The sequence below is a fragment of the Bombus vancouverensis genome, chromosome 3, assembly GCF_051014615.1.
Source record: "Bombus vancouverensis nearcticus chromosome 3, iyBomVanc1_principal, whole genome shotgun sequence".
Classification (NCBI taxonomy): domain Eukaryota; kingdom Metazoa; phylum Arthropoda; class Insecta; order Hymenoptera; family Apidae; genus Bombus; species Bombus vancouverensis.
The window spans coordinates 17,845,572-17,872,499 of NC_134913.1; the positions used below are offsets into that span (position 1 = coordinate 17,845,572).

At 43.5% G+C, this 26,928-nt stretch overlaps 1 protein-coding gene across 1 annotated transcript in view; it reads left to right on the forward strand.

The window, feature by feature from the left end:
* The window catches only part of dpy (fibrillin-like protein dumpy), a 114,845-nt gene that overhangs the window by 76,209 nt on the left and 11,708 nt on the right, over positions 1–26,928 (forward strand). Inside the window, exons 84-142 of the mRNA XM_076617060.1 lie at positions 34–354; positions 485–799; positions 874–1,209; positions 1,290–1,592; positions 1,941–2,246; positions 2,333–2,650; positions 2,728–3,048; positions 3,179–3,493; positions 3,582–3,917; positions 4,000–4,302; positions 4,398–4,703; positions 4,784–5,101; positions 5,179–5,499; positions 5,631–5,945; positions 6,034–6,369; positions 6,452–6,754; positions 6,850–7,155; positions 7,236–7,553; positions 7,631–7,951; positions 8,083–8,397; positions 8,486–8,821; positions 8,904–9,206; positions 9,301–9,606; positions 9,687–10,004; positions 10,082–10,402; positions 10,521–10,835; positions 10,908–11,243; positions 11,324–11,626; positions 11,916–12,221; positions 12,302–12,619; positions 12,726–13,046; positions 13,214–13,528; positions 13,612–13,947; positions 14,030–14,332; positions 14,720–15,025; positions 15,109–15,426; positions 15,625–15,945; positions 16,052–16,366; positions 16,444–16,776; positions 16,868–17,173; positions 17,309–17,614; positions 18,009–18,326; positions 18,414–18,746; positions 18,880–19,185; positions 19,338–19,658; positions 19,857–20,162; positions 20,388–20,693; positions 20,780–21,097; positions 21,458–21,781; positions 22,239–22,550; positions 22,742–23,074; positions 23,185–23,487; positions 23,819–24,124; positions 24,349–24,666; positions 24,750–25,076; positions 25,169–25,480; positions 25,561–25,881; positions 26,046–26,351; positions 26,561–26,860. Coding sequence (XP_076473175.1) covers positions 34–354; positions 485–799; positions 874–1,209; positions 1,290–1,592; positions 1,941–2,246; positions 2,333–2,650; positions 2,728–3,048; positions 3,179–3,493; positions 3,582–3,917; positions 4,000–4,302; positions 4,398–4,703; positions 4,784–5,101; positions 5,179–5,499; positions 5,631–5,945; positions 6,034–6,369; positions 6,452–6,754; positions 6,850–7,155; positions 7,236–7,553; positions 7,631–7,951; positions 8,083–8,397; positions 8,486–8,821; positions 8,904–9,206; positions 9,301–9,606; positions 9,687–10,004; positions 10,082–10,402; positions 10,521–10,835; positions 10,908–11,243; positions 11,324–11,626; positions 11,916–12,221; positions 12,302–12,619; positions 12,726–13,046; positions 13,214–13,528; positions 13,612–13,947; positions 14,030–14,332; positions 14,720–15,025; positions 15,109–15,426; positions 15,625–15,945; positions 16,052–16,366; positions 16,444–16,776; positions 16,868–17,173; positions 17,309–17,614; positions 18,009–18,326; positions 18,414–18,746; positions 18,880–19,185; positions 19,338–19,658; positions 19,857–20,162; positions 20,388–20,693; positions 20,780–21,097; positions 21,458–21,781; positions 22,239–22,550; positions 22,742–23,074; positions 23,185–23,487; positions 23,819–24,124; positions 24,349–24,666; positions 24,750–25,076; positions 25,169–25,480; positions 25,561–25,881; positions 26,046–26,351; positions 26,561–26,860 — 18,645 coding nt within the window. The remainder of the gene's footprint in view (positions 1–33; positions 355–484; positions 800–873; positions 1,210–1,289; positions 1,593–1,940; positions 2,247–2,332; positions 2,651–2,727; positions 3,049–3,178; positions 3,494–3,581; positions 3,918–3,999; positions 4,303–4,397; positions 4,704–4,783; positions 5,102–5,178; positions 5,500–5,630; positions 5,946–6,033; positions 6,370–6,451; positions 6,755–6,849; positions 7,156–7,235; positions 7,554–7,630; positions 7,952–8,082; positions 8,398–8,485; positions 8,822–8,903; positions 9,207–9,300; positions 9,607–9,686; positions 10,005–10,081; positions 10,403–10,520; positions 10,836–10,907; positions 11,244–11,323; positions 11,627–11,915; positions 12,222–12,301; positions 12,620–12,725; positions 13,047–13,213; positions 13,529–13,611; positions 13,948–14,029; positions 14,333–14,719; positions 15,026–15,108; positions 15,427–15,624; positions 15,946–16,051; positions 16,367–16,443; positions 16,777–16,867; positions 17,174–17,308; positions 17,615–18,008; positions 18,327–18,413; positions 18,747–18,879; positions 19,186–19,337; positions 19,659–19,856; positions 20,163–20,387; positions 20,694–20,779; positions 21,098–21,457; positions 21,782–22,238; positions 22,551–22,741; positions 23,075–23,184; positions 23,488–23,818; positions 24,125–24,348; positions 24,667–24,749; positions 25,077–25,168; positions 25,481–25,560; positions 25,882–26,045; positions 26,352–26,560; positions 26,861–26,928) is intronic.

Genomic DNA, 26,928 nt, shown 5'->3' on the forward strand with positions numbered 1-26,928 from the left:
TGATCTCTAAATTGCTTCTTCAAAACATTGTAGTTGTTCCCGTCAATCTCTCCCCATGTAGTCCATCACCGTGTGGTTTCAATGCTATATGCAAAGAACAAAACGGTGTCGGATCATGTTCCTGTGCTGCTGATTACGTCGGCAACCCTTATGAAGGATGCCGCCCCGAATGTGTCGTTGACACTGACTGTCCGTCTACACTGAGCTGTATACGTTCCAAATGTCAAGATCCCTGTCCAGGTACCTGTGGCACTAACGCAGAATGCAAAGTTATCAATCACAGGCCTGCGTGCACATGCGTTCCGGGTTACAGTGGAAATCCCTTCCAATACTGCTCCGTAATACCCGCAATAGGTACGATAGATTCAGATTTTCTGGAATGTAATGACCATGAGCTAAAATTTATGTCTTATCTAAAGCTGACCAAAGCAGACATTTATTCGTTCTTTCCGTGATTTAAAATATAAAACAAAATCTCTTGCAGAGGACGAAACGAAGTATAAGGATCCCTGCAGTCCTTCGCCTTGCGGACCCAACAGCCAGTGTCGCGTAGTAAACGGACAAGGAGTCTGCTCCTGTCTGCCAGAATTCACTGGCACGCCACCCATGTGCCGCCCCGAGTGTACTTTAAATTCGGAATGCCCACAAGATCGTGCCTGTGTTAGTCAGAAATGTGTTAATCCATGCCCTGCTTCATGTGGAACATTTGCCACTTGCGTTGTCAGGAACCATAGCCCAATTTGTGCCTGCAGAGACTCATATACCGGAGATCCGTTCACTAGATGTTTCCCCGTTCCACGTGAGATATACCAAACACGTATTTATATTTTCGGAAAATCAGATAGATTGTTCATATCATATTTCGTCTTTTAGAAGCTACACCACCTACTGCAATTGAAGTTTCGCAACCTTGTTTGCCCTCTCCTTGTGGTCCAAATTCTGAATGTCGTGTGGTCAATGGTGGCCCATCTTGCCAGTGTCGGTCAACTTACGTTGGAAGTCCACCAAACTGTCGGCCAGAATGTACGGTCAACTCCGATTGTTCTCCTAGTCAGGCCTGCATGAGAGAAAAATGCAGGGACCCTTGTCCAGGTTCTTGTGGTTCCAACGCTCAGTGCACGGTGCTCAATCACGTTCCTATATGTTCCTGCTTCAACGGATACACCGGAGATCCTTTCAGCAATTGTTATCCAATTCCGGTGACACCAAGTAAGAAAGCCGAAGACGTAACATTTAGTAGAATTTGTGGAAGGTTTGACACGCATATGACACGTTTATTCTCCTAATAGTTGAACCGTCGGTTGTTGACCCTTGCTCATCATCACCTTGTGGCCCCAATGCACGCTGTGAAAGTGGAATCTGTACATGCTTGACAGACTATCAGGGTGATCCATATGTTGGATGCCGACCAGAGTGTGTACTCAATACCGATTGTGCTCAAAATCGCGCTTGTTTGAGAAACAAATGCGTCGATCCTTGCCCTGGTACTTGTGGTCGAAATGCAGAGTGTCTAGTATACAATCATGTGCCCATGTGTAGTTGCCCAAGCGGAATGGTTGGAAATGCATTCGTACTGTGCACTGTCGCTCAAGGTACAATTTAGAAACTTCGTTCCCTATTTCTAATTCATATCGCTGGGTATTAACCGTCCGTAATACTGTCATTTACGTTAGGGCACTCAATTGTATATTATTTAGTTTGACTTCTTAATATCTTACAAATATTATTAATGATCGCAATTACCTAAATATCACGTGTAAACAGAACGTCAATAAGTGCACGTTCATTGAGTTCACAACTCAGAATATTACAATCGTGTTAAATATATATATAAAGCAACGATACTAGCCGATAACTGGATTATTCATACCGACTGTATTGCTATTCAGAATACTTACTGTAGCGCTGCTCTGAATTTTTGCCACTTTTCATTATATCAGATACCGAAAAGGGTAACCCATGCTCTCCTTCGCCATGTGGACCAAACAGTATCTGTCGAGAAATCAATGGACAACCTGTCTGCTCCTGCGTAGCAGGATACTTAGGAGCACCCCCAACTTGCAGACCAGAATGTACAGTCAGTTCCGATTGTCCACCGACACAGGCTTGCACCAATCAGAAATGTGTCAATCCTTGCCCCGGTACATGTGGGTTTAGAGCCATTTGCAATGTTGTCAATCATAATCCGATATGCAGCTGTCCACCTGAACTCTCTGGCGATCCATTTGTTCAGTGTGTTCTACGACGTAAGATTTAGTCTTTCATGATTTGAACGGTTAACAAAATTTAGAAGCGTAAGACTGATAATCGTAATTCGTACATGTCTTTTTAGCTCCCGAGCCCGCTGTACCGCAAAATCCATGCGAACCCTCTCCGTGTGGACCCAATGCAGAATGCAGAGTCGTCAATGATTCTCCGTCTTGCACTTGTTTATCTGAATTCATAGGCGCCCCACCCAATTGCAGACCCGAGTGTGGCAGCAATAGCGAATGCCCCAGTCAGTTGGCTTGCATCAATCAGAAGTGCAGAGATCCTTGTCCTGGATCCTGCGGGGCAAACGCGGAGTGTCGTGTTGTCAGTCATACCCCTATGTGTGCCTGTTTGAACGACTATACCGGCGACCCCTTCTCTCAGTGTACACCTACGCCACGTAAGGCTTACGAAATCCTTTTCTTGCTTTGAACAATCCGTTTCTGATCTCTAAATTGCTTCTTAAAAACATTGTAGTTGTTCCCGTCAATCTCTCCCCATGTAGTCCATCACCGTGTGGTTTCAATGCTATATGCAAAGAACAAAACGGTGTCGGATCATGTTCCTGTGCTGCTGATTACATCGGCAACCCTTATGAAGGATGCCGCCCCGAATGTGTCGTTGACACTGACTGTCCATCTACACTGAGCTGTATACGTTCCAAATGTCAAGACCCATGTCCGGGCGCCTGTGGTGCAAACGCAGAGTGCAAGGTCATCAATCATCGGCCAGCGTGCTCATGCATTCCTGGTTACAGTGGAAATCCCTTCCAGTACTGCTCCGTAATGACCGCAATCGGTACGATATATTTTAATTTTTCGCAATACGAAAACAATGAACCAAGTTTTACGTCTTATCTAAAGCTGTATAAAGCAGAAATTTATTGGTCTGTTTCGTGGTGTAAAACACGAATTAAAATCTCTTGCAGAGGATGAGATGAAGTATAAGGATCCTTGCAGCCCTTCGCCTTGCGGACCCAACAGTCAGTGTCGCGTAGTAAACGGACAAGGTGTCTGCTCTTGTCTGGCAGAATTCACGGGTACACCTCCCATGTGTCGTCCCGAGTGTACTTTAAATTCAGAATGTTCACAAGATCGTGCGTGTGTTAACCAGAAATGTGTTAATCCATGCCCTGCTTCGTGTGGAACTTTCGCCACTTGCGTTGTCAGGATCCATAGTCCAATTTGTGCGTGCCGAGACTCATATACTGGAGATCCATTCACTAGATGTTTCCCCATCCAACGTAAGGAATTTCGGAAAATTTGAAATTAATGTATATACTTTTTGATATAAAATTAGACTGGTTTCTAATTTTGTAATTGCCCTTTTAGAAGCCTTACCACCATCCACAGTCGAACCTTCACAACCGTGTTTGCCATCCCCTTGTGGTCCTAATTCGGAGTGCCGTGTAGTTAACGGAGGTCCATCCTGTCAATGTTTATCAACTTACATTGGAAGTCCACCAAACTGTCGTCCAGAATGTACAGTAAACTCTGACTGTTCACCTAGTCAAGCCTGCATGAGAGAAAAATGCAGGGACCCTTGTCCAGGCTCCTGTGGTTCCAACGCTCAGTGCACGGTGCTCAATCATGTTCCTATATGTTCCTGCTTCAATGGATACACTGGAGATCCCTTCAGCAACTGTTACCCTGCTCCCGTGGCACCAAGTAAGAAAGTTAAAAACGTAACATTCAGTAGAAATTGTAAAAAGTTTGAAATTTATGTAATACACGTTAATTTTTCTAATAGCGGAACCGTCAGTGGTTGATCCTTGCGCATCATCACCTTGTGGTCCCAATGCACGTTGCGAAAGTGGAATCTGTACATGTCTGACAGACTATCAGGGTGATCCATATCTTGGATGCCGACCAGAGTGCGTACTGAATACCGATTGTGCCCAGAACCGCGCTTGTTTGCGAAACAAATGTGTCGATCCTTGCCCTGGTACGTGCGGTCGAAATGCAGAGTGTCTAGTATACAATCATGTGCCCATGTGTAGTTGTCCAAGTGGAATGGTTGGAAATGCGTTCGTTCTGTGTACTGTCGCTCAAGGTACATCTTAGAAACTTCTTCCATTGCCCTAATTTTCTTTGCTGCATGGTACTATGGAAGTGTCCAGAACATTTACCAAATTGTCATGATAATAGATACCGTAAAGGGCAAGCCATGCTCTCCTTCGCCTTGTGGGCCAAACAGCGTCTGTCGAGAAATCAATGGACAATCTGTCTGCTCCTGTGTATCTGGATTCTTGGGAACTCCACCTACATGTAGACCAGAGTGTACAATCAGCTCTGATTGTCCTTTGACACAGGCTTGTAGCAATCAGAAATGTGTCAATCCATGCTCTGGTACATGCGGGTTCAGGGCCACCTGCAATGTCGTCAATCATAATCCCATATGTAGTTGCCCACCAGAACTTACAGGCGATCCATTCATTCAATGTGCGCCGAGACGTAAGATTTGTTCCTTCAATATGTCACTTATTCAGGAAATTTTTAAGAAACATAATAGTAACTTACACGTGTAATTTTAGCACCCGAGCCCATTGTACCGCAAAATCCATGCGAACCCTCTCCGTGTGGACCCAATGCAGAATGTAGAGTCGTCAATGATGCTCCCTCTTGCTCTTGTTTATCGGAATTCACAGGCACCCCACCCAATTGCAGACCCGAATGTGGCAGTAATAGCGAATGTCCAAATCAGTTGGCTTGCATCAATCAGAAATGCAGAGATCCTTGTCCTGGATCCTGCGGGGCAAACGCGGAGTGCCGTGTTGTCAGTCATACCCCTATGTGTGCCTGTTTGAACGACTATACTGGTGATCCCTTCAGTCAATGTTCTCCTATACCAGGTAAGGCTCGCGAAAACCTTTTCTTCTTTTTAACAATTAGTTTCTGTTTACTAAGTCAATTCTTAAAAAAATTTTAGCTGTTCCCGTGAATCTTTCGCCATGTAGTCCATCACCTTGTGGCTTTAACGCTATATGCAAAGAGCGAAATGGGGTAGGTTCCTGTTCCTGTTTATCTGATTATATCGGTAACCCCTACGATGGGTGTCGTCCCGAGTGTGTCGTTGACAGTGATTGTCCATCTACACTGAGTTGTATACGTTCCAAATGTCAAGACCCCTGCCCTGGTGCCTGTGGCACAAACACGGAGTGCAAGGTCATTAATCACCGACCTGCGTGCACATGCATTCCGGGTTACAGTGGAAATCCCTTCCAATACTGCTCCATAATGCCCGCAATAGGTACGATATATTTTAATTTTCACCAATCATCAAGATAATGAACCAAGATTTATGTCTTATCTAAAGCTGACCAAAGCAGACATTTATTAGTTCTTTCCGTGATTTAAAATATAAAACAAAATCTCTTGCAGAGGATGAAACGCAAAATAAGGATCCGTGCAACCCTTCACCTTGCGGTCCAAACAGTCAATGTCGCATCGTAAATGGGCAAGGTGTCTGCTCTTGCCTGGCTGAATTCACTGGCACACCTCCCATGTGTCGTCCCGAATGTACTTTAAATTCAGAATGTCCTCAAGATCTTGCATGCGTTAAGCAGAAATGTGTTAATCCATGCCCTGCTTCGTGTGGAACTTTCGCCACTTGCGTTGTCAGAAACCATAGCCCAATTTGTGCCTGCCGAGACTCATATACCGGAGATCCATTCACTAGATGTTTCCCCATCCCACGTAAGGAATTTCAGAAAATTTCAAAGTAATTTATATTCTTTTTGATATAACAGTAGACTAATTTCTAATTTTATAATTGCCCTTTTAGAAGCCTTACCACCATCCACAGTCGAACCTTCACAACCGTGTTTGCCATCCCCTTGTGGTCCTAATTCGGAGTGCCGTGTTGTTAACGGAGGTCCTTCTTGTCAATGTCTATCAACTTACATTGGAAGTCCACCAAACTGTCGTCCAGAATGTACAGTAAACTCTGACTGTTCGCCTAGTCAAGCCTGCATGAGAGAAAAATGCAGGGACCCTTGTCCAGGCTCCTGTGGTTCTAACGCTCAGTGCACGGTGCTCAATCATGTTCCTATATGTTCCTGCTTCAATGGATACACTGGAGATCCCTTCAGCAACTGTTACCCTGCTCCCGTGGCACCAAGTAAGAAAGTTAAAAACGTAACATTCAGTAGAAATTGTAAAAAGTTTGAAATTTATGTGATGCACGTTAATTTTTCTAATAGCGGAACCGTCAGCGGTTGATCCTTGCGCATCATCACCTTGTGGTCCCAATGCACGTTGCGAAAGTGGAATCTGTACATGTCTGACAGACTATCAGGGTGATCCATATCTTGGATGCCGACCAGAGTGCGTACTGAATACCGATTGTGCCCAGAACCGCGCTTGTTTGCGAAACAAATGTGTCGATCCTTGCCCTGGTACTTGCGGTCGAAATGCAGAATGTCTAGTATACAATCATGTGCCCATGTGCAGTTGTCCAAGTGGAATGGTTGGAAACGCGTTCGTTCTGTGCACTGTCGCACAAGGTACATCTTAGAAAATTCTTCCATTCCCCTAATTTCCTTTGCTGCATGGTACTATAGCAGTGCTCAGAATATTTACCAAATTATCATAATAACAGATACCGTAAAGGGCAAGCCATGCTCTCCTTCGCCTTGTGGGCCAAACAGCGTCTGTCGAGAGATCAATGGACAACCTGTCTGCTCCTGCGTAGCAGGATTCTTAGGAGCACCACCGTCCTGTAGACCGGAGTGTACAGTCAGTTCCGATTGTCCTCTGACACAAGCTTGTAGCAACCAGAAATGTGTCAATCCATGCTCTGGAACATGCGGGTTTAGAGCCACTTGCAACGTCGTCAATCATAATCCCATATGTGGCTGCCTACCTGAGCTTACAGGCGACCCATTTGTCCAATGTGTCCCACGACGTGAGATTTTTTGCTTCAGTATTCCAGTAACTAGCTATTAAACTACAATTTTAACAAACATAATGGTAATTCACTTTTAGCTCCCGTGCCCGCTGTACCGCAAAATCCATGCGAACCCTCTCCGTGTGGACCCAATGCAGAATGTAGAGTCGTCAATGATGCTCCGTCTTGCTCTTGTTTATCTGAATTCATAGGCACTCCGCCCAATTGCAGACCCGAATGTGGCAGTAATAGCGAATGTGCAACTCATTTGGCTTGTATCAATCAGAAATGCAGAGATCCTTGTCCTGGATCTTGTGGGGCCAACGCGGAATGTCGCGTTGTCAGTCATACACCTATGTGTGCCTGTTTGAACGACTATACCGGCGACCCCTTCTCTCAGTGTGCACCTACGCCACGTAAGGCTTACGAAATCCTTTTCTTGCTTTGAGCAATCCGTTTCTGATCTCTAAATTGCTTCTTCAAAACATTGTAGTTGTTCCCGTCAATCTCTCCCCATGTAGTCCATCACCATGTGGTTTCAATGCTATATGCAAAGAACAAAACGGTGTCGGATCATGTTCCTGTGCTGCTGATTACATCGGCAACCCTTATGAAGGATGCCGCCCCGAATGTGTCGTTGACACTGACTGTCCATCTACACTGAGCTGTATACGTTCCAAATGTCAAGATCCCTGTCCAGGTACCTGTGGCACTAATGCAGAATGCAAGGTCATCAATCACCGGCCTGCATGCAGTTGCCTTCCGGGTTACAGTGGAAATCCCTTCCAGTACTGCTCGATAGTGCCCGCAATAGGTACGATGTATTTTAATTTTCGTCAGTCATCAAGATAATGACCCAAGATTTATGTCTTTTCTAAAGTTGATCACAGCAGAAATTTATTCGCCTGTTTCGTGATGTAAAACATGAATTTAAATTTCTTGCAGAGGATGAGACGAATTATAAGGATCCCTGCAGTCCTTCGCCTTGCGGACCCAACAGTCAGTGTCGCGTAGTAAACGGGCAAAGTGTTTGCTCTTGTCTGGCAGAATTCACTGGCACACCACCCATGTGTCGTCCCGAGTGTACTTTAAATTCAGAATGTCCTCAAGATCGTGCATGCGTTAAGCAGAAATGTGTTAATCCATGCCCTGCTTCGTGTGGAACTTTCGCCACTTGCGTTGTCAGAAACCATAGCCCAATTTGTGCCTGCCGAGACTCATATACCGGAGATCCATTCACTAGATGTTTCCCCATCCCACGTAAGGAATTTCAGAAAATTTCAAAGTAATTTATATTCTTTTTCATATAACAGTAGACTAATTTCTAATTTTATAATTGCCCTTTTAGAAGCCTTACCACCATCCACAGTCGAACCTTCACAACCGTGTTTGCCATCCCCTTGTGGTCCTAATTCGGAGTGCCGTGTAGTTAACGGAGGTCCATCCTGTCAATGTTTATCATCTTACATTGGAAGTCCACCAAACTGTCGTCCAGAATGTACAGTAAACTCTGACTGTTCACCTAGTCAAGCCTGCATGAGAGAAAAATGCAGGGACCCTTGTCCAGGCTCCTGTGGTTCCAACGCTCAGTGCACGGTGCTCAATCATGTTCCTATATGTTCCTGCTTCAATGGATACACTGGAGATCCCTTCAGCAACTGTTACCCTGCTCCCGTGGCACCAAGTAAGAAAGTTAAAAACGTAACATTCAGTAGAAATTGTAAAAAGTTTGAAATTTATGTGATGCACGTTAATTTTTCTAATAGCGGAACCGTCAGCGGTTGATCCTTGCGCATCATCACCTTGTGGTCCCAATGCACGTTGCGAAAGTGGAATCTGTACATGTCTGACAGACTATCAGGGTGATCCATATCTTGGATGCCGACCAGAGTGCGTACTGAATACCGATTGTGCCCAGAACCGCGCTTGTTTGCGAAACAAATGTGTCGATCCTTGCCCTGGTACTTGCGGTCGAAATGCAGAGTGTCTAGTATACAATCATGTGCCCATGTGTAGTTGTCCAAGTGGAATGGTTGGAAATGCGTTCGTTCTGTGTACTGTCGCTCAAGGTACATCTTAGAAACTTCTTCCATTGCCCTAATTTTCTCCGCAGTGTAGTACTAAGTATTGCTCAGAATATTTACTATATTACCCTAATACCAGATACCGTAAAGGACAACCCATGCTCTCCTTCGCCTTGCGGACCAAACAGCGTCTGTCGAGAGATCAATGGTCAGCCCGTTTGCTCCTGCGTAGCAGGATTCTTAGGGGCTCCACCTACATGTAGGCCGGAGTGTACAGTCAGTTCCGACTGTCCTCTGACACAAGCTTGTAGCAACCAGAAATGTGTCAATCCATGCTCTGGGACATGCGGGTTCAGAGCCACTTGCAACGTCGTCAATCATAATCCCATATGTGGCTGCCCACCTGAGCTCACAGGCGACCCATTTGTCCAATGTGTCCCACGACGTGAGATTTCTTGCTTCAGTATTCTAGTTACTAGTTACTAAACTACAATTTTAACAAACATAATGGTACTTCACTTTTAGCTCCCGAGCCCGCTGTACCGCAAAATCCATGCGAACCCTCACCGTGTGGACCCAATGCAGAATGCAGAGTCGTCAATGATTCTCCGTCTTGCACTTGTTTATCTGAATTCATAGGCGCCCCACCCAATTGCAGACCCGAGTGTGGCAGCAATAGCGAATGCCCCAGTCAGTTGGCTTGCATCAATCAGAAGTGCAGAGATCCTTGTCCTGGATCCTGCGGGGCAAACGCGGAGTGTCGTGTTGTCAGTCATACCCCTATGTGTGCCTGTTTGAATGACTATACCGGCGACCCCTTCTCTCAGTGTACACCTACGCCACGTAAGGCTTACGAAATCCTTTTCTTGCTTTGAACAATCCGTTTCTGATCTCTAAATTGCTTCTTAAAAACATTGTAGTTGTTCCCGTCAATCTCTCCCCGTGTAGTCCATCACCGTGTGGTTTCAATGCTATGTGCAAAGAACAAAACGGTGTCGGATCATGTTCCTGTGCTGCTGATTACATCGGCAACCCTTATGAAGGATGCCGCCCCGAATGTGTCGTTGACACTGACTGTCCATCTACTCTGAGCTGTATACGTTCCAAATGTCAAGATCCCTGTCCAGGTACCTGTGGCACTAATGCAGAATGCAAGGTCATCAATCACCGGCCTGCATGCAGTTGCCTTCCGGGTTACAGTGGAAATCCCTTCCAGTATTGCTCGATAGTGCCCGCAATAGGTACGATGTATTTTAATTTTTGTCAATCATCAAGATAATGACCCAAGATTTACGTCTTTTCTAAAGTTGATCAAAACAGAAATTTATGATGTAAAACATGAATTTAAATCTCTTGCAGAGGATGAGACGAATTATAAGGATCCGTGTAGTCCTTCACCCTGCGGACCCAACAGTCAATGTCGCGTAGTAAACGGCCAAGGTGTATGCTCCTGTCTGCCGGAATTCACGGGAGCGCCTCCTATGTGTCGCCCTGAGTGTACTTTAAACTCTGAATGTCCTCAAGATCGTGCATGCGTTAACCAAAAATGCGTGAACCCTTGTCCTGCTTCGTGTGGCAGTTTCGCATCTTGCGTGATCAGGAACCACAGTCCAATATGTGCTTGTAGGCCATTATATACTGGAGATCCTTTCACAAGATGTTTCCCCGTGCCACGTAAGATATTTGGACGTGGTTTCAATTGTTCTAAAATTAAATAGATGTCTGATTTTCTCATTGCCCTTTCAGAATCCTCACCACCTACAGAGGTTGAAACTTCACAACCTTGTTTACCTTCTCCTTGTGGCCCAAATTCAGAATGTCGTGTGGTCGGTGGAGGCCCATCTTGTCAGTGTCGACCAAATTTCGTTGGAAGTCCACCAAATTGTCGGCCAGAATGTACAGTGAATTCTGACTGTTCTCCTAGTCAAGCCTGCGTGAGGGAAAAGTGCACAGACCCCTGCCCAGGTTCTTGCGGTTCGAATGCTCAATGTATGGTACTCAGTCACGTTCCTATATGTTCCTGCTTTGAAGGATATACGGGTGATCCTTTTAATGGTTGCAACCTAACTCCCGTTAATCCAAGTAAGGATTTTAAAGAAAATTCATATCTCATGTTTGTGAATGATTTTTAAGTATTTGCAACACGTTTGTTCTTTCTGCAGCAGGACCAACTGTTGTTGATCTATGTGCATTATTGCCTTGTGGCGCTAACGCACGTTGCAATGATGGAATCTGCACTTGTCTACCAGAGTATCAGGGTGACCCTTATGTTGGTTGTCGACCAGAATGCGTATTAAATGGGGATTGCCCTCAAAATAAGGCTTGTCTGAGAAACAAGTGTGTTGATCCTTGCCCTGGTACATGTGGTGTTAATGCACAGTGTCAAACATACAATCATGTGCCCATGTGCAGCTGCCCAAGTGGAATGGTGGGAAACGCCTTCGTTCAATGCAATGTTGTACAAGGTATAGCTTGACGAATTTTCCTGACATTCTTGATCGGAATTGTTGCGTTATAGGCAATTATTGCGTGATAAATGGAACTAATGTCCTTTGTTACGTAAAAGGCAAAATATAAATTTTAATATTGTGTATTTAAATAACATAATCTAAAAGTTAAATAACATAATCTAAAAGAATTACTAAAAGTTCACAGACACCAGTTGAAAAAAAATTACTGACATTGTTTGCAAAATTAATTTGAAGAACTTATCAATGGAACACTCCACTGACACTTTATCATCTTGTGTCATAGAAACCGGAAAGGAAAACCCTTGCTCTCCTTCGCCTTGTGGACCTAACAGTGTCTGTCGAGAGATCAATGAACAAGCAGTCTGTTCGTGTGTAGCAGGATATCTAGGTTCTCCACCTACCTGTAGACCAGAATGTACAGTCAGTTCCGATTGTCCTCTAACAGAAGCGTGTAACAATCAAAAATGTGTAAACCCCTGTCCTGGTACATGTGGATTTAGAGCCACCTGCAATGTTGTCAATCACAATCCTGTATGTAGCTGTCCAGCTGATCTCACTGGCGATCCATTTGTGCAGTGTGTTCTACGACGTAAGATTTGCTTCATACAAATTTTCCTGTTTATACAACTATTTGCGTAACGTGAACAAAATTGATGCTTGTTGTTTTAGCACCTGTGCCCGTAGTGCCACAAAATCCATGTGAACCCTCTCCATGTGGTCCAAATTCAGAATGTAAAGTCGTAAATGATGCTCCTTCCTGTTCCTGTTCGTTAGAATTTATAGGCACTCCTCCCAATTGTAGACCCGAATGTGCCAGTAACAGCGAATGTCCAAGTCAGTTGGCTTGCATTAATCAGAAATGCAGAGATCCTTGTCCTGGATCCTGCGGGGCGAACGCCGAGTGTCGTGTCGTCAGTCACACTCCGATGTGCGTCTGCCCTGAAGATTATACTGGCGATCCTTTCACTCAATGTGCACCTAGACCACGTAAGGACCAAGAATGTTCTTTTCCTAGTATTTCTTTTCTCTAAATTACAGTTATTAAAAATTTTTATCCCTCGAAGATATTAAATGATATGTTAAAACATTTTAGCTGTCCCCATCAATATTTCTCCATGCACTCCATCACCATGTGGTTTCAACGCGATATGCAAAGAACAAAACGGCGTAGGTTCATGCTCCTGTTTAACCGATTATATGGGCAATCCCTACGAAGGATGTCGCCCAGAATGTGTGGTTGACACGGATTGTCCATCTACATTGAGTTGCATACGCTCTAAATGTCAAAATCCCTGCCCTGGTACTTGTGGCACGAACACAGAATGCAGGGTCATTAATCATCGTCCTGCGTGCACGTGCATTCAAGGTTACACTGGAAATCCATTCCAATATTGCACCCCCATTCCACAAATAGGTATGAATAAATATACAACCGTTTCGTTCTCTGATGAAGTATCATCACGAGAAATATTATGTATTCTGAGCAAGCTTTCAGGAAAGAAAAGATCATGGTTCTTTTTATTCCTGACGATAAGTAGAAATATTTTTTCACGATGTAAAACACACATTAAAATCTTGCAGAAGACGAAACGCAAAATAAGGATCCGTGCAACCCTTCACCTTGCGGACCAAACAGTCAATGTCGCATTGTAGATGGGCAAGGTGTCTGTTCTTGCTTGGCTGAATTCACTGGCACACCTCCCATGTGTCGTCCCGAGTGTACTTTAAATTCAGAATGTCCACGAGATCGTGCGTGCGTTAACCAGAAGTGTGTTAATCCATGTCCTGCCTCTTGCGGAACATTCGCCACTTGTGTAGTCAGGAACCATAGTCCAATCTGTGCGTGCAGAGAATCATATACCGGAGATCCTTTCACTATATGTTTCCCCGCGCCACGTAAGGACATTTCGAAAATTGAAGAATTATTTTATATTGTTTTATAATTAAATATCCCGTTCATTCCTTAATTACCCTTTTAGAAGCTACACCTCCAACAGCAGTCCAAGTTACACAACCCTGTTTGCCTTCTCCGTGTGGTCCAAATTCGGAGTGCCGTGTAGTTAACGGAGGTCCATCTTGTCAATGTCTACCAACTTATATTGGAAGCCCTCCTAACTGTCGACCAGAGTGTACAGTAAACTCTGACTGTTCCCCTAGTCAAGCTTGCATGAGAGAAAGGTGCAGAGATCCTTGCCCAGGTTCTTGTGGTTCCAATGCTCAATGTATGGTCTTGAATCATATCCCAATATGCTCCTGCTTCGAAGGATACACGGGAGATCCTTTCAGCAATTGTTATCCAGCTCCTATTAGACCAAGTAAGAAAGCTGAAAATACATTATTAAATGAAGTTTCTTAAATGTTTGAAGAAAATGAGAAACATATTTATTCCCTTCATAGCTGAACCAAATGTTGTCGATTCCTGTGCATCGTTGCCTTGTGGTCCTAATGCACGTTGCGACAATGGAGTCTGTACATGTTTACCAGAGTACCAGGGTGACCCTTATGTTGGATGCCGACCAGAATGCGTATTAAATACGGATTGCCCTTTGAATCGAGCTTGTATAAGAAACAAGTGTGTCGACCCTTGTCCTGGAACATGTGGCTTAAATGCAGAGTGTCGCGTATATAATCACGTTCCCATGTGCAGTTGTCCCAGTGGAATGGTTGGAAATGCGTTTGTTCAGTGCAATATCCTACAAGGTACAACGCGACGAACTCTTTATTCAACGCTTGATTTATGTCTGCGGGTAGTAGGTGGCCGTAATATCTCCGGTTACGTTAATGTTTGAATACTTAAGTTTTATATTTATTTCGTACTTTATATGATATTAGCGATAACTGTTAACATAGCTTATGTCACGTCTGTGCTATTTCAAAGGTAACTTTGAGAAGAGTTGAGAACACGTGTGCGTCTTTTTGAATTCAGAAAAGTCGCAGTATTCGCTACCAACATGCACAACCGTGGCATAAACCAGGGGTTTTCGAAACGTCTCTTAATGGCCACTAACAAAACGACGATTGAAATATTAAAAACGCTATCGTAAATTAGCATCTCTCTAAATGTATACCATATTTCCATGATAACAGATACCGTAAAAGGAAACCCATGTTCACCCTCGCCGTGTGGACCAAACAGTGTTTGTCGAGAGATTAATGGTCAGCCTGTCTGCTCCTGTGTAACAGGCTATTTAGGAGCACCACCTTCTTGTAGACCAGAATGTACAGTCAGCTCCGATTGTCCCTTGACAGAAGCTTGTAATAATCAGAAATGTGTAAATCCTTGCCCCGGTTCGTGCGGATTCAGAGCTACTTGCAACGTTGTAAATCACAATCCTATATGCAGCTGTCCACCTGAACTCTCTGGCGATCCATTTGTTCAGTGTGTTCCACGACGTAAGATTTGTTCCCTCAATATTTCCACTGTCACTAACGATATTTATGAGACGAGTAATCGTAATCTACATGTGTAATTTTAGCACCCGAGCCCGCAGTACCGCAAAACCCATGCGAACCCTCTCCATGTGGACCCAATGCAGAATGCAGAGTCGTCAATGATGCACCCTCTTGCTCGTGTTTATCGGAATTTATAGGCAGCCCACCCAATTGCAGACCCGAATGCGCCAGCAATAGCGAATGTCCAAGTCAGTTGGCCTGCGTGAATCAGAAGTGCAGAGATCCTTGCCCTGGATCCTGTGGGACGAACGCTGAATGTCGTGTTGTCAGTCATACTCCTCTGTGTGTCTGCCCCAGCGACTATACTGGAGATCCGTTCACTCAATGTTCACCCAATCCACGTAAGGATTAAAAATTTCCTTCTTTTGTTTTTTAACTTCTAAATTATTGTTGCCAAAGATTCCTTGAAGATACTACGATTTCTAATTTCCGATGGTTATTGAAATCTATTCGTGGTCGAAGCAATAATCTTGTGCAGAGAGGACCTTTAACATTGATCGTATTTATTGGTTACTTCTTACCATTAAAAAAATTTTTAGCTGTCCCTGTCAATCAGTCTCCGTGCACTCCATCACCGTGCGGATTCAACGCGATATGCAAAGAACAGAACGGTGTAGGATCCTGTACCTGTTTGGCCGATTACGTTGGTAACCCTTACGAAGGATGTCGCCCCGAATGTGTCGTTGACACTGACTGTCCATCCACGCAGAGCTGTATACGCTCTAGGTGTCAAGATCCTTGTCCCGGCACATGCGGCACAAATGCAGAATGCAAAGTCATCAATCATCGTCCTGCATGCACGTGTATTCAAGGTTATAGTGGAAATCCTTTCCAACATTGCGCATTGATACGTGAAATAGGTACGAATAAACTTTCATCCCTTCTTGCATTTTACATAAATTTTTATCAAAAAAATTTCGAAGAACACCGATATGTTTCTCATGGTTCTAAATTTAAATCTTGTAGAAGATGAAACGAAATACAAAGATCCGTGCAACCCTTCATCTTGTGGACCTAACAGTCAATGTCGTGTAGTAAATGGCCAAGCTGTTTGCTCTTGTCTGCCAGAATACACAGGCACGCCTCCAATGTGTCGTCCCGAGTGTGTTCTAAACTCAGAGTGTTCTCAAGATCGCGCCTGCGTTAACCAAAAGTGCATGGACCCGTGTCCCAATTCTTGTGGCACGTTTGCCACCTGCGTAGTCAAAAGTCACAGTCCGATCTGTGCTTGTAGAGAATCATACACCGGGGATCCTTTCATCAGATGTTTCCCTGCTCCACGTAAGATACCTTGAAACTAATTTAAATTATCTTGCAGTTACATATATAGATTCCTTATTTCATAATTGCCCTTTCAGAAGCACTACCACCGACAACAGTCGAAGCTACACAGCCCTGTTTGCCTTCCCCGTGTGGTCCAAATTCAGAGTGTCGTGTAGTCAATGGCGGCCCATCCTGTCAATGTCTATCCACTTACATTGGAAGCCCTCCAAACTGTCGTCCAGAGTGTACAGTAAACTCTGACTGTTCACCTAGTAAAGCCTGTATGGGAGAAAAGTGCAGAGACCCATGCCCAGGTTCTTGCGGTTTCAATGCTCAATGTACAGTATTCAATCACGTTCCTATGTGTTCCTGTATCGCTGGATACACCGGTGATCCTTTCAGTCAATGTAATCAACTAATCACTCCTCGTAAGTAGTTTTCATTCAGAAAGATTTTTTATGTTCTATCACCGATTTTCGATTGGAATTTTTAAAATGGCTGATACAACATTTTTGGTAGCAGCTGAACCAACACAGACGGATTTATGTAATCCATCACCCTGTGGACCTAACGCTATTTGCAACGACGGAATCTGTTCTTGCATGCCCGATTACTATGGGGATTCTACCATCGGTTGTCGACCAGAATGTGTACTTAACAACGACTGTCCCCGAAACAAAGCTTGCGTGAGAAATAAATGCGAGAATCCCTGCGTTGGTGCATGTGCCCCTGATGCAATTTGCGACGTGGTTAATCATGTTCCAATGTGCAGTTGTTCTCCTGGTTTCGAAGGAAATGCCTTTGCATTCTGTCGTCCAGCTATAGGTACTTTGTCGTGTTGAAAAGAATTTTCTGTTTCTTTAGTTTATAAGTCAAGACCATTTATTTACTTAAACAAATTATTTAGTTAAAGAAGGCATTTAAATCCAGACGTTTTTACAAGTAATCGTATTTCGACAGCCGAACTTCCATCTAATCCGTGCAATCCATCGCCTTGCGGATCTAACAGTCAATGTCGAGTGAAGAATGGCCAAGCAGTGTGTAGTTGCGTACCAGGCTATTTAGGAAACCCGCCAATCTGTCGCCCAGAATGTGTAGTTAGCTCTGATTGCCCACCAAACGAGAGTTGTAGTAACCAGAAGTGCATAAATCCTTGCGTGGGCTCGTGTGGCTTGGGAGCTCGTTGCACTGTCGCGAATCGTAATCCTATTTGCCACTGTCCTGAAGGATTCACGGGAGATCCTTTCATTAGGTGCCTTCCACTTCGTAAGTTCCCTTTTTTAACTGAGAGATTCGGTGCACAAATGATACAAGTAAGAATATGTATTTTTAAATCCAAAAAATTACAGGTAAAATTAAACTCTAGAAATATTAGAACATATTACTGTATCAAATTAAATAAAACGCTAGTAGATAAAATATTATATTATATTATAGATATATATTATCTAAATAGTAGATTAAATATCGAAACAGGTTACTAATATTGTACTTCTAATTGTGCTGATTCGTAACGAAACTTTTTAGATAAATGTGACATCCTTTTATCTTTTTAAAACAAAATACATTTGTATCAATGTTCCACCGAGTCTGCAAAATATCACGAACATCTGAGCACCCACGAAGAGATTCATTTTTAATATCTGAATAAAATTTTTAGCGCCAGTTCAGCCAGAACCGATAAACGTTTGCCAGCCATCACCATGCGGACCCAATGCTCAGTGCCAAATATCAGGAAATTCACCTTCATGCAGTTGTTTACCCGAATTTATCGGTTCACCGCCATATTGCAAGCCAGAATGCATTAGTAACAGCGAATGCCCTACAAATTTGGCGTGCATAAATCAAAAGTGTCGCGATCCTTGTCCCGGTTCCTGTGGCGCCAATGCAGAATGCAGAATAATTAGCCACACGCCTATGTGCGTTTGCTCTTCGGGTTTCGTTGGTGATCCATTTGTACAGTGTACTCCAAAACCAGGTAAAAAGACTCTCGCATTCCCAGAAAGTATTCTATCGTCGAAACGAATAAGTATTTCTCACAAGAGAAATAATTTACAATTTGTAGTTATCCAAGATCAAGAAATAGAGAAACTCACCCCATGTGTACCATCTCCTTGTGGATCTAATGCAGTGTGTAACGAACAAAACGGCGCAGCATCCTGTAAATGCATCACTGATTATATTGGCAATCCTTATGAAGGATGTCGGCCAGAGTGTATCGTTAATTCCGATTGCTCGGCTGATCAAGCTTGTGTTAGATCCAAATGTCAGAACCCTTGTCCAGGATTCTGTGGATACAATGCAATGTGTCAAGTTGTTAATCATGTTCCATTATGTACCTGTCAATCTGGATATACCGGAGATCCGTTCGTTCAATGTAACTTTATTCAAGCTCCGCGTAAGTATTTATGTTAGGCGGAACCTCCATTATCCGAAATTTTCTTATTCAGATATTTTCGAGCAGTGCAACTTATGAAAATAATGTCAAAGTCATAGGTTTTCACGGTTTTGTAATATGGACATTCTTACAGCGGAACCAGCTGACCCTTGTAATCCATCACCCTGCGGTCTGAACAGTCTGTGTCGTGTATTCAATGGACAGGCTATCTGTTCGTGTTCACCTACGTTTTTGGGATCTCCACCGATGTGTAGGCCAGAGTGTACGGTCAGCTCAGAGTGTACAACAAACCGTGCTTGCAAAAATCTCAAATGCGTCGACCCTTGCCCTGGAATTTGTGGTATCAATGCTAGATGCGAGGCCATTAATCACAGTCCGATCTGTAGCTGTAACGTAGGATATACTGGCGATCCCTTCGTTAGATGTTTCAAAGTTCCAAGTAAGTAATTTGGGCTGAATTTCGTGCAAAACTATTCCAATCCATTCGTTTTAATCCACTGAAATTTAAAACCAGTTGTCGATCATTTACTAAAGTACAACGTTGGATGAAAGAGATAAGGATAGGTTCTTAATGGTAATATTTTCCTTCAGCGGTATCCGAACCAGTGAACCCTTGCGTGCCATCGCCCTGTGGCCCGTTCTCTGTGTGTCGCGTCGTTGGAAACGCGGACCTACCAAGCTGTACCTGTATGGACGATTACATAGGAACTCCTCCAAACTGTCGACCGCAGTGTACCATCGATTCAGAATGTGCCAGTAACCGAGCTTGCCTCAGACAAAAATGTACAGATCCTTGTCCAGGTTCCTGTGGTACTGGAGCAGAATGTTTAGTAGTGAATCACATGGCTGTGTGCACTTGTCCCCAAGGATTCACAGGCGATTCGTTTGTCAATTGTTTCCTAGAATCTCCTCGTAAGCATTGTCATAGAAATTTAGAACTTTATGAAAACAATAATACGAATGCATCCCTTCGAAGCAGTATTTTTAATATTTTTGTTGATACATATAGAACGATATTTAATGACACTTTTCATCACAATTTTATCCCTCAGAACAATACCTAATAGTTACAGCCTTTAGAACAGAATTTAATGATATTTTTCCTACTAGCTTCACCAACAGCACCCCAAGATGCCTGCAACCCCTCACCGTGTGGATCGAACGCACTGTGTCGCGATGGTACATGCACTTGTCTACCAGAATACCACGGTGATCCATATTACGGATGTCGTCCGGAGTGTGTCCAGAACCCAGACTGTCCTTTAGACAAAGCTTGCAATCGTAACAAGTGTTTTGATCCTTGTACCGGTGTCTGCGGACAGAATGCCGAATGCGTGGTGATAAATCATACTCCCATGTGCAGTTGCCCCGATGGCATGTCAGGAAACGCGTTCACAGCATGTTTCCCAGTGAAAGGTAAATTATTATATCATGACAACGATCAATAACATTGAACCTGTATGTGATTTGTGATAAGAGACATTAGTCGAGAGAAAAGCTGAAACGTGTCGAACATCCTCGAAATCGTTGAACCGAGGCCTTTGTCAACTTAAACATTCGCTGACGCACAGTGTTCTGAAATAGCTATCTAGCTAGGGAAAATTATATTTTGCCTTAAAAATCCAACCCTTTGTTTTGCAGACCCAGAGATAGTACAACCTTGCAACCCGTCACCCTGTGGTCCTAATAGTAGGTGTCAGGACATCAGTGGACAGGCAGTGTGTTCGTGTGCCCCTGGTTACATAGGAAACCCACCAGCTTGTCGACCTGAATGTATAGTTAACAGTGACTGTCCATTGAACGAAGCTTGCGTGAATCTCAAATGTAGAGACCCGTGTCCTGGATCCTGTGGAGTATCAGCTAGGTGTCAGGTCGTCAATCATAATCCTATTTGCAGCTGTCCTTCGATATTCACTGGTGACCCCTTCGTGCGTTGTTTACCTAAACGTAGGTGTCTTTTATGATTATTTAATTTAGAGATAACATCTCATTACGGAGGTAACGGAAATTTAATTTGTGGGTTTTCTGAAAAGCTGAAGAACCAGTACAACCAACCAGCCCGTGTCAGCCATCACCGTGCGGTCCAAACGCAGTTTGTCAAGTGGTTAATAACTCTCCGTCGTGTTCTTGTAAACCAGAATTTATTGGTGTTCCGCCAAACTGCAAGCCAGAGTGTATCAGTAATAGCGAATGCGGTAGTCACTTGGCGTGTATCGAGCGTAAATGCAGAGACCCTTGCGCCGGTTCTTGTGGTTCGAACGCGGAATGTCACGTTGTGAATCATGTTCCATCGTGCATTTGCTCGAAGGACTTCACGGGAGATCCGTTCGTTCAGTGCATTGCCAGACAACGTAAGTGTCCTGATCGATGTTTCATAAAATAGGACATTTATTGGTACCTTATTGACCTGACTTTGTTACGATTGGCAACTTTGACAAATTAGTATAGTAGCGTAGAATTTCTCTTGAAGAAAAGAACATTCTTTTTACTAGAAATACTGAAGTTTAAATGCTCAAAAATCAGATAATTCGAGTTTCCAAAAAAAAAAACGTACATTATCTCGTAGAACATTTTACTGAATATTTCTTGAAAACCTGAAGAAAATAGAAATGTCAATAATATACCCCATCGTTAAAGTGTCAATAATAAGAAGTAATCAAGTTATTCATCGACTTAACAATCCAATTAAATTCGTCCTTAACTTCTTTTAGCGGATACAACAGTCGTACCTAGACCCTGCCAACCCTCTCCGTGCGGAGCAAACGCCATTTGTCGCGAACAGAATGATCTTAGTTCCTGTACCTGTTTGCCCGAGTACATCGGCAATCCTTACGAAGGATGTCGACCAGAATGCACTAGATCATCAGACTGTCCCTCTCATTTAGCTTGTATCAGATCCAAATGTCAAAATCCTTGCCCTGGTTCTTGTGGCTCCAATACCAACTGTCAAGTAGTGAACAATCTACCTGTGTGCACTTGTATCCCGCAATACACTGGCGATCCATACGTGAATTGCATATACAAAGCTCCCACAAGTGAGTAATTAACACGAATAATTGAAGAGTACAGAGGAAAAGACACGATATGTTATATTTTTCACTTTTTACAAAGGAGAATATTTTCTAATTTAATACGCTATCAGTTAATTCTATGTTGCAAAAATTGTTCTCTTAATCGATTTTCAAGGTGAACATGTATTTTTCCACTGTTGCCATAATTTTAAAAATATTTCTTGCCAGAGTATCAAAATTCTTGATAGTTGTACTTTCAACTTTTCGTAAGATTTTTCCAATCCTCCAGTTATTTTTAAAAGCATTACATCTTTGAATTATTTTCAATTCTTAAAATACTCCTTTTTAGTCATAAAGAGACATTAAAATAAAAATATCAATAAAAATGTCTTCGTCGGGTCTTTCTCCTGTGATCTTCAATTTCACTTCGCTCCTTCTATTCTTGCTTCGAGATACAAGCTCCATGTTATACACTTTACAGTTGACGAAGACGAGCGAGACGTATGCCAACCATCCCCTTGTGGTCCGAATAGCCAGTGCCAGAAAGTAAATGGTCAGGCAGTGTGCTCGTGTCAGCCTCAATATGTAGGAACCCCACCGAACTGTAGACCAGAGTGTGTCGTGAATTCGGAATGTAACTCGAATCTCGCGTGTATTAACCAGAAGTGTAGAGATCCTTGTCCTGGTACTTGTGGCCGTAACGCACAGTGCAAGGTTGTGCACCACAGTCCGATTTGCAGCTGTGGAAGCGGTTTGACAGGAGATCCGTTTGTTTACTGTTTCCCTGTTGCAAGTAAGTTTGAAAGAAATCTTGTTATATAATCTTCGTAAATCAATTATAATTAACAATAACATTTTTCAAATATTTTCCTGAGCTTCATGGTGTACTCTCTGAATCCGTATAAGAAAATTTATGCGATTTCATTATCAATTAAGGAGTGTTTCCTATCAATATCTCGTATTTCAATGATATTTACGCTATAGTGCCAAAACCGGAAGAGCCGTACCCTAAGGATCCCTGCACCCCATCCCCCTGTGGTTCAAACGCCATGTGCAAGGCCGTTGGAGAAACTCCAGTCTGCACTTGCATAAACAACTACATCGGAGTGCCACCAAATTGTCGACCGCAATGTTCCATCAATTCAGATTGTACAGCAGACAAAGCTTGCATTAGAGAGAAGTGTAGAGATCCCTGTCCAGGATCTTGCGGCGTGAACGCACGCTGTACAGTTGTCAATCATACGCCAGCTTGCACTTGTCCCGAAGGATACACCGGCGATCCTTTCACCAGCTGTTCACCAACTCCTCCGCCAATCAGTAAGAATCCAGATAATCATTCAACATTTGTTTTTCTTTTCTTCTGTTCCCTTATAGGGTTAGTATGTAAGTGATAGACCGAGAGGAGTACATTGAGCCACTTGTTTCAGTCTCAGAAGCCCCAACAGACCCATGCAACCCATCACCGTGTGGACCAAACGCACAATGCAATAATGGCGTGTGCACTTGCTTGCCTGGTTATCTGGGCGACCCATACACCATTTGCCGCCCTGAATGTGTTATCAACACCGACTGTTCCCGAAACGAAGCCTGCCTACTGCACAAATGCAGAAATCCCTGTGTAGGAACCTGTGGAGTAAACGCAGAGTGCACCGTGATCAATCATCTACCTATGTGCAGTTGTCCTAGGAACATGACAGGCAATGCTTTCGTTTCGTGTAATCCTATTCAAGGTTGGTCCCCTGACTCATCTTTTGTTTCATTCTTCCCTGAAATTATTTTCACTTCCACCGTGTATGATACGTAGCCTGTGAATTTTATTTAAACGAATCTGTTTTAATTACGTGCGGTATCAGGTTGTATATTTTGTACAATAGTTGTAACGTAAATTCATACCGTTTTCTTATTTATGAAAAACGAAAGAAACGGGACGAATATACGTTAGAACTTAATATAATATTACTTTTTATACTTTTTTCCTTTGTAATCTGAGAGAAACTCAGATTGCTCAGCAGCAGTTGAAAGACGCTTATTATTAATATTTTGGAATTTATGGTATGACAGAAACCACCGCAGTTGATCTATGCAACCCATCACCCTGCGGTTCGAACAGCCATTGTCGTCCTTCCAACGGTCAAGCTGTCTGCAGCTGCGTTACTGGATTCAAAGGATCGCCACCATTCTGTAGAGCAGAGTGTATCGTTAGCACAGATTGCCCTCGAAACAGAGCTTGCAGTAACCAAAAATGCATCGACCCTTGTCTCGGTGCTTGTGGATTGTCTGCTCAGTGTTCCGTGATCAATCATAATCCTGTTTGTAGCTGCTTCGAGCAGTATACCGGAGATCCATTTATTCAGTGTGTCCCACAAAGTAAGGCTCATTTATCACTCCAAAGATTTCTCGTCAAAAATATATCTCTGTTCCGGGTTTTTCTTGAAAATTTGGAATTTTGCAAATTTGAAATCTGAAAAATATTTATCAATTTAATTATTTTACTTCCGGATCCAATGTATCTTACTACTACGAGATTACACGACTTACTAGATATTTTTGTACCGAAGGATGGTCCTACTAAGATTGGCATTTTCTTTTAGTAAAAGAGCCAGATACCCCGATAAATCCTTGTCAGCCATCGCCTTGTGGTCCAAACGCTCGATGCCAAGTCACCAACAACGCACCCTCGTGTTCTTGTCTTCCTGAATTCGTAGGAGTCCCACCATATTGCAAACCCGAGTGTCTGAGTAATACAGAATGTTCAGCGCAGCAGGCTTGCATCAATCAGAAATGCGCGGATCCTTGCCCTGGCTCCTGTGGCAGGAACACAGAGTGCAGGACGATTAGTCACACCCCTATGTGCACTTGTGCAAGCAATTTCACTGGAAACCCGTTCGTACAATGTACACCCCAACCAAGTAAGATCTTCTCTTCCTTAATCATCCATTTTTAAGTACATCTAAAAAAAATTAACGTCACTTCTGTTTTATTCCACTTATAGTCGAAGATAGACCACAGAAACTCAACCCCTGCCAGCCATCTCCCTGTGGCCCGAACGCCATTTGTCGCGAATCGTACGGCACAGCCCGGTGCACCTGTTTACCTGACTTCTATGGTAACCCATACGAAAATTGTAGGCCAGAGTGTATTATCAATGCCGACTGCCCATCTAACCGAGCCTGTATAAGGAACAAGTGTCAAGATCCCTGTCCAGGAACCTGTGGCTTTAACGCCGATTGCCAAGTGGTGAATCACATTCCAATTTGCAGTTGTAGCTCAGGTTACACTGGTGATCCATTTACAGCTTGCAGCATACTTAAACAACCCCGTGAGTTTTCCCAACTGCAGATTTTAAGAAATATTCTCCATTTATGTAGAGTATAATTTGATAACGATATCGTAATATATCAATAACAATAGCTGTGACAAGTCTGACGAATCCCTGCGAACCTTCACCCTGTGGACCAAACAGTAAGTGCGCCAATGTGAATGGCCAAGCCACTTGTTCTTGCCTTCCCGATTTCAAAGGCACACCACCAGGATGTAGGCCAGAGTGTGTTGTTAGCACAGAATGTGCTAGCAACAGAGCTTGTGTGAATCAGAAATGCGTTGACCCTTGCCCCGGAGTTTGTGGGATAAGCGCGAGATGCGAGGTTTTCCATCACAGTCCGATTTGTAGCTGCGATCCTCGTCAGACGGGAGATCCGTTTGTAAAGTGTTTCGATGTGACCAGTAAGTGGCTGAGGATAGTACCGTGAGATTATATTCGTTAAATCATGACCGAATTCTTGAATTTACGCTCCGTGTTTTAGCACCAAGTCCACCTGTGCCTGTAAACCCATGCGTTCCATCGCCCTGCGGCCCATTCTCTCAATGTCAAGACATAGGAGGCATTCCATCCTGCTCCTGTTTGCCCAATTACGTTGGCTCAGCCCCCAACTGTCGACCAGAATGTTCGATTAATTCAGACTGTACCAGTGACAAGGCTTGCATCAGAGAAAAGTGTAGAGACCCGTGTCCAGGATCCTGTGGAACGAACGCATATTGCAATGTGATTAATCATACACCTGTTTGCACTTGTCCTACAGATTACACGGGAGATCCCTTCACCAGTTGCCGCCTAACACCCACACGTAAGGATTATTGTTGATTATTCCATGTACAATGGCTCACGAAAGTATCTGTCCACTATGAGTGATCGAATATTTTCACGAGTAATGTTGTATTTAGTAAGATGAAAGTAGCTGCAGATTTTCGTGTGATGAATAATTAATCGGTTTTATTGCGACAAATATAGCTGTACTCCCAGTCTCACCAGACCCGTGCAATCCATCGCCTTGCGGTCCGAACGCGCTATGTCGAAATGGCGTGTGCAGCTGCATAAGCGAATATCGTGGTGATCCGTATCAAGGTTGTCGACCAGAATGCGTGCAGAATTCCGATTGCACGTTTGATAGAGCTTGCTCCAACAATAAATGCGTGGACCCTTGCACTGGAATCTGTGGACAGAATGCTGAGTGCGTTGTGGTTAACCATATTCCCACTTGTAGTTGCGTCGAGAATCACGAAGGAGATCCATTTACCCTCTGCAGACCTATTAGAAGTGAGTGCAGAATTAATTAGCTCTAAAGAAAAGTTTGAAGAATCTTATTAGCCCTCGAATAGTTTTGATCAATTAGAGAGAAAAATTAAAAAGTATCCCATTGAAGAAAATCCCGATGACTGTTAGTTAATTTTAATAAATCCTGAAAAGAGTGAGAAATGCCATGAACCATTGATTAATAAATGATTTTACGTGTCACATTACAATAGAACGCGTGAAACCCTGCGAACCTTCACCCTGTGGACCCAACAGCGTTTGCCGCGAGTTTGGCGAACAAGCTTCTTGTTCCTGTCTCTCTGGATATTTTGGAACTCCACCCAGCTGTAGACCCGAATGTTTGGTGAACTCTGACTGCGAACAGAGCAGAGCTTGCGTGAACGAACGCTGTCAGAACCCGTGTGAAAACGTGTGCGGTCAAGGCGCGTTGTGTAACGTACGAAACCATAATCCCATTTGCAGTTGCCCCGCACAGTATTCCGGTGATCCATTCGTCAGCTGTTTCCCCATGAGTAAGTAACCCATCAATGTGTATTTGGATCGGTGCTGTCTTTATAATCCCCCACAGAAACACTACTAC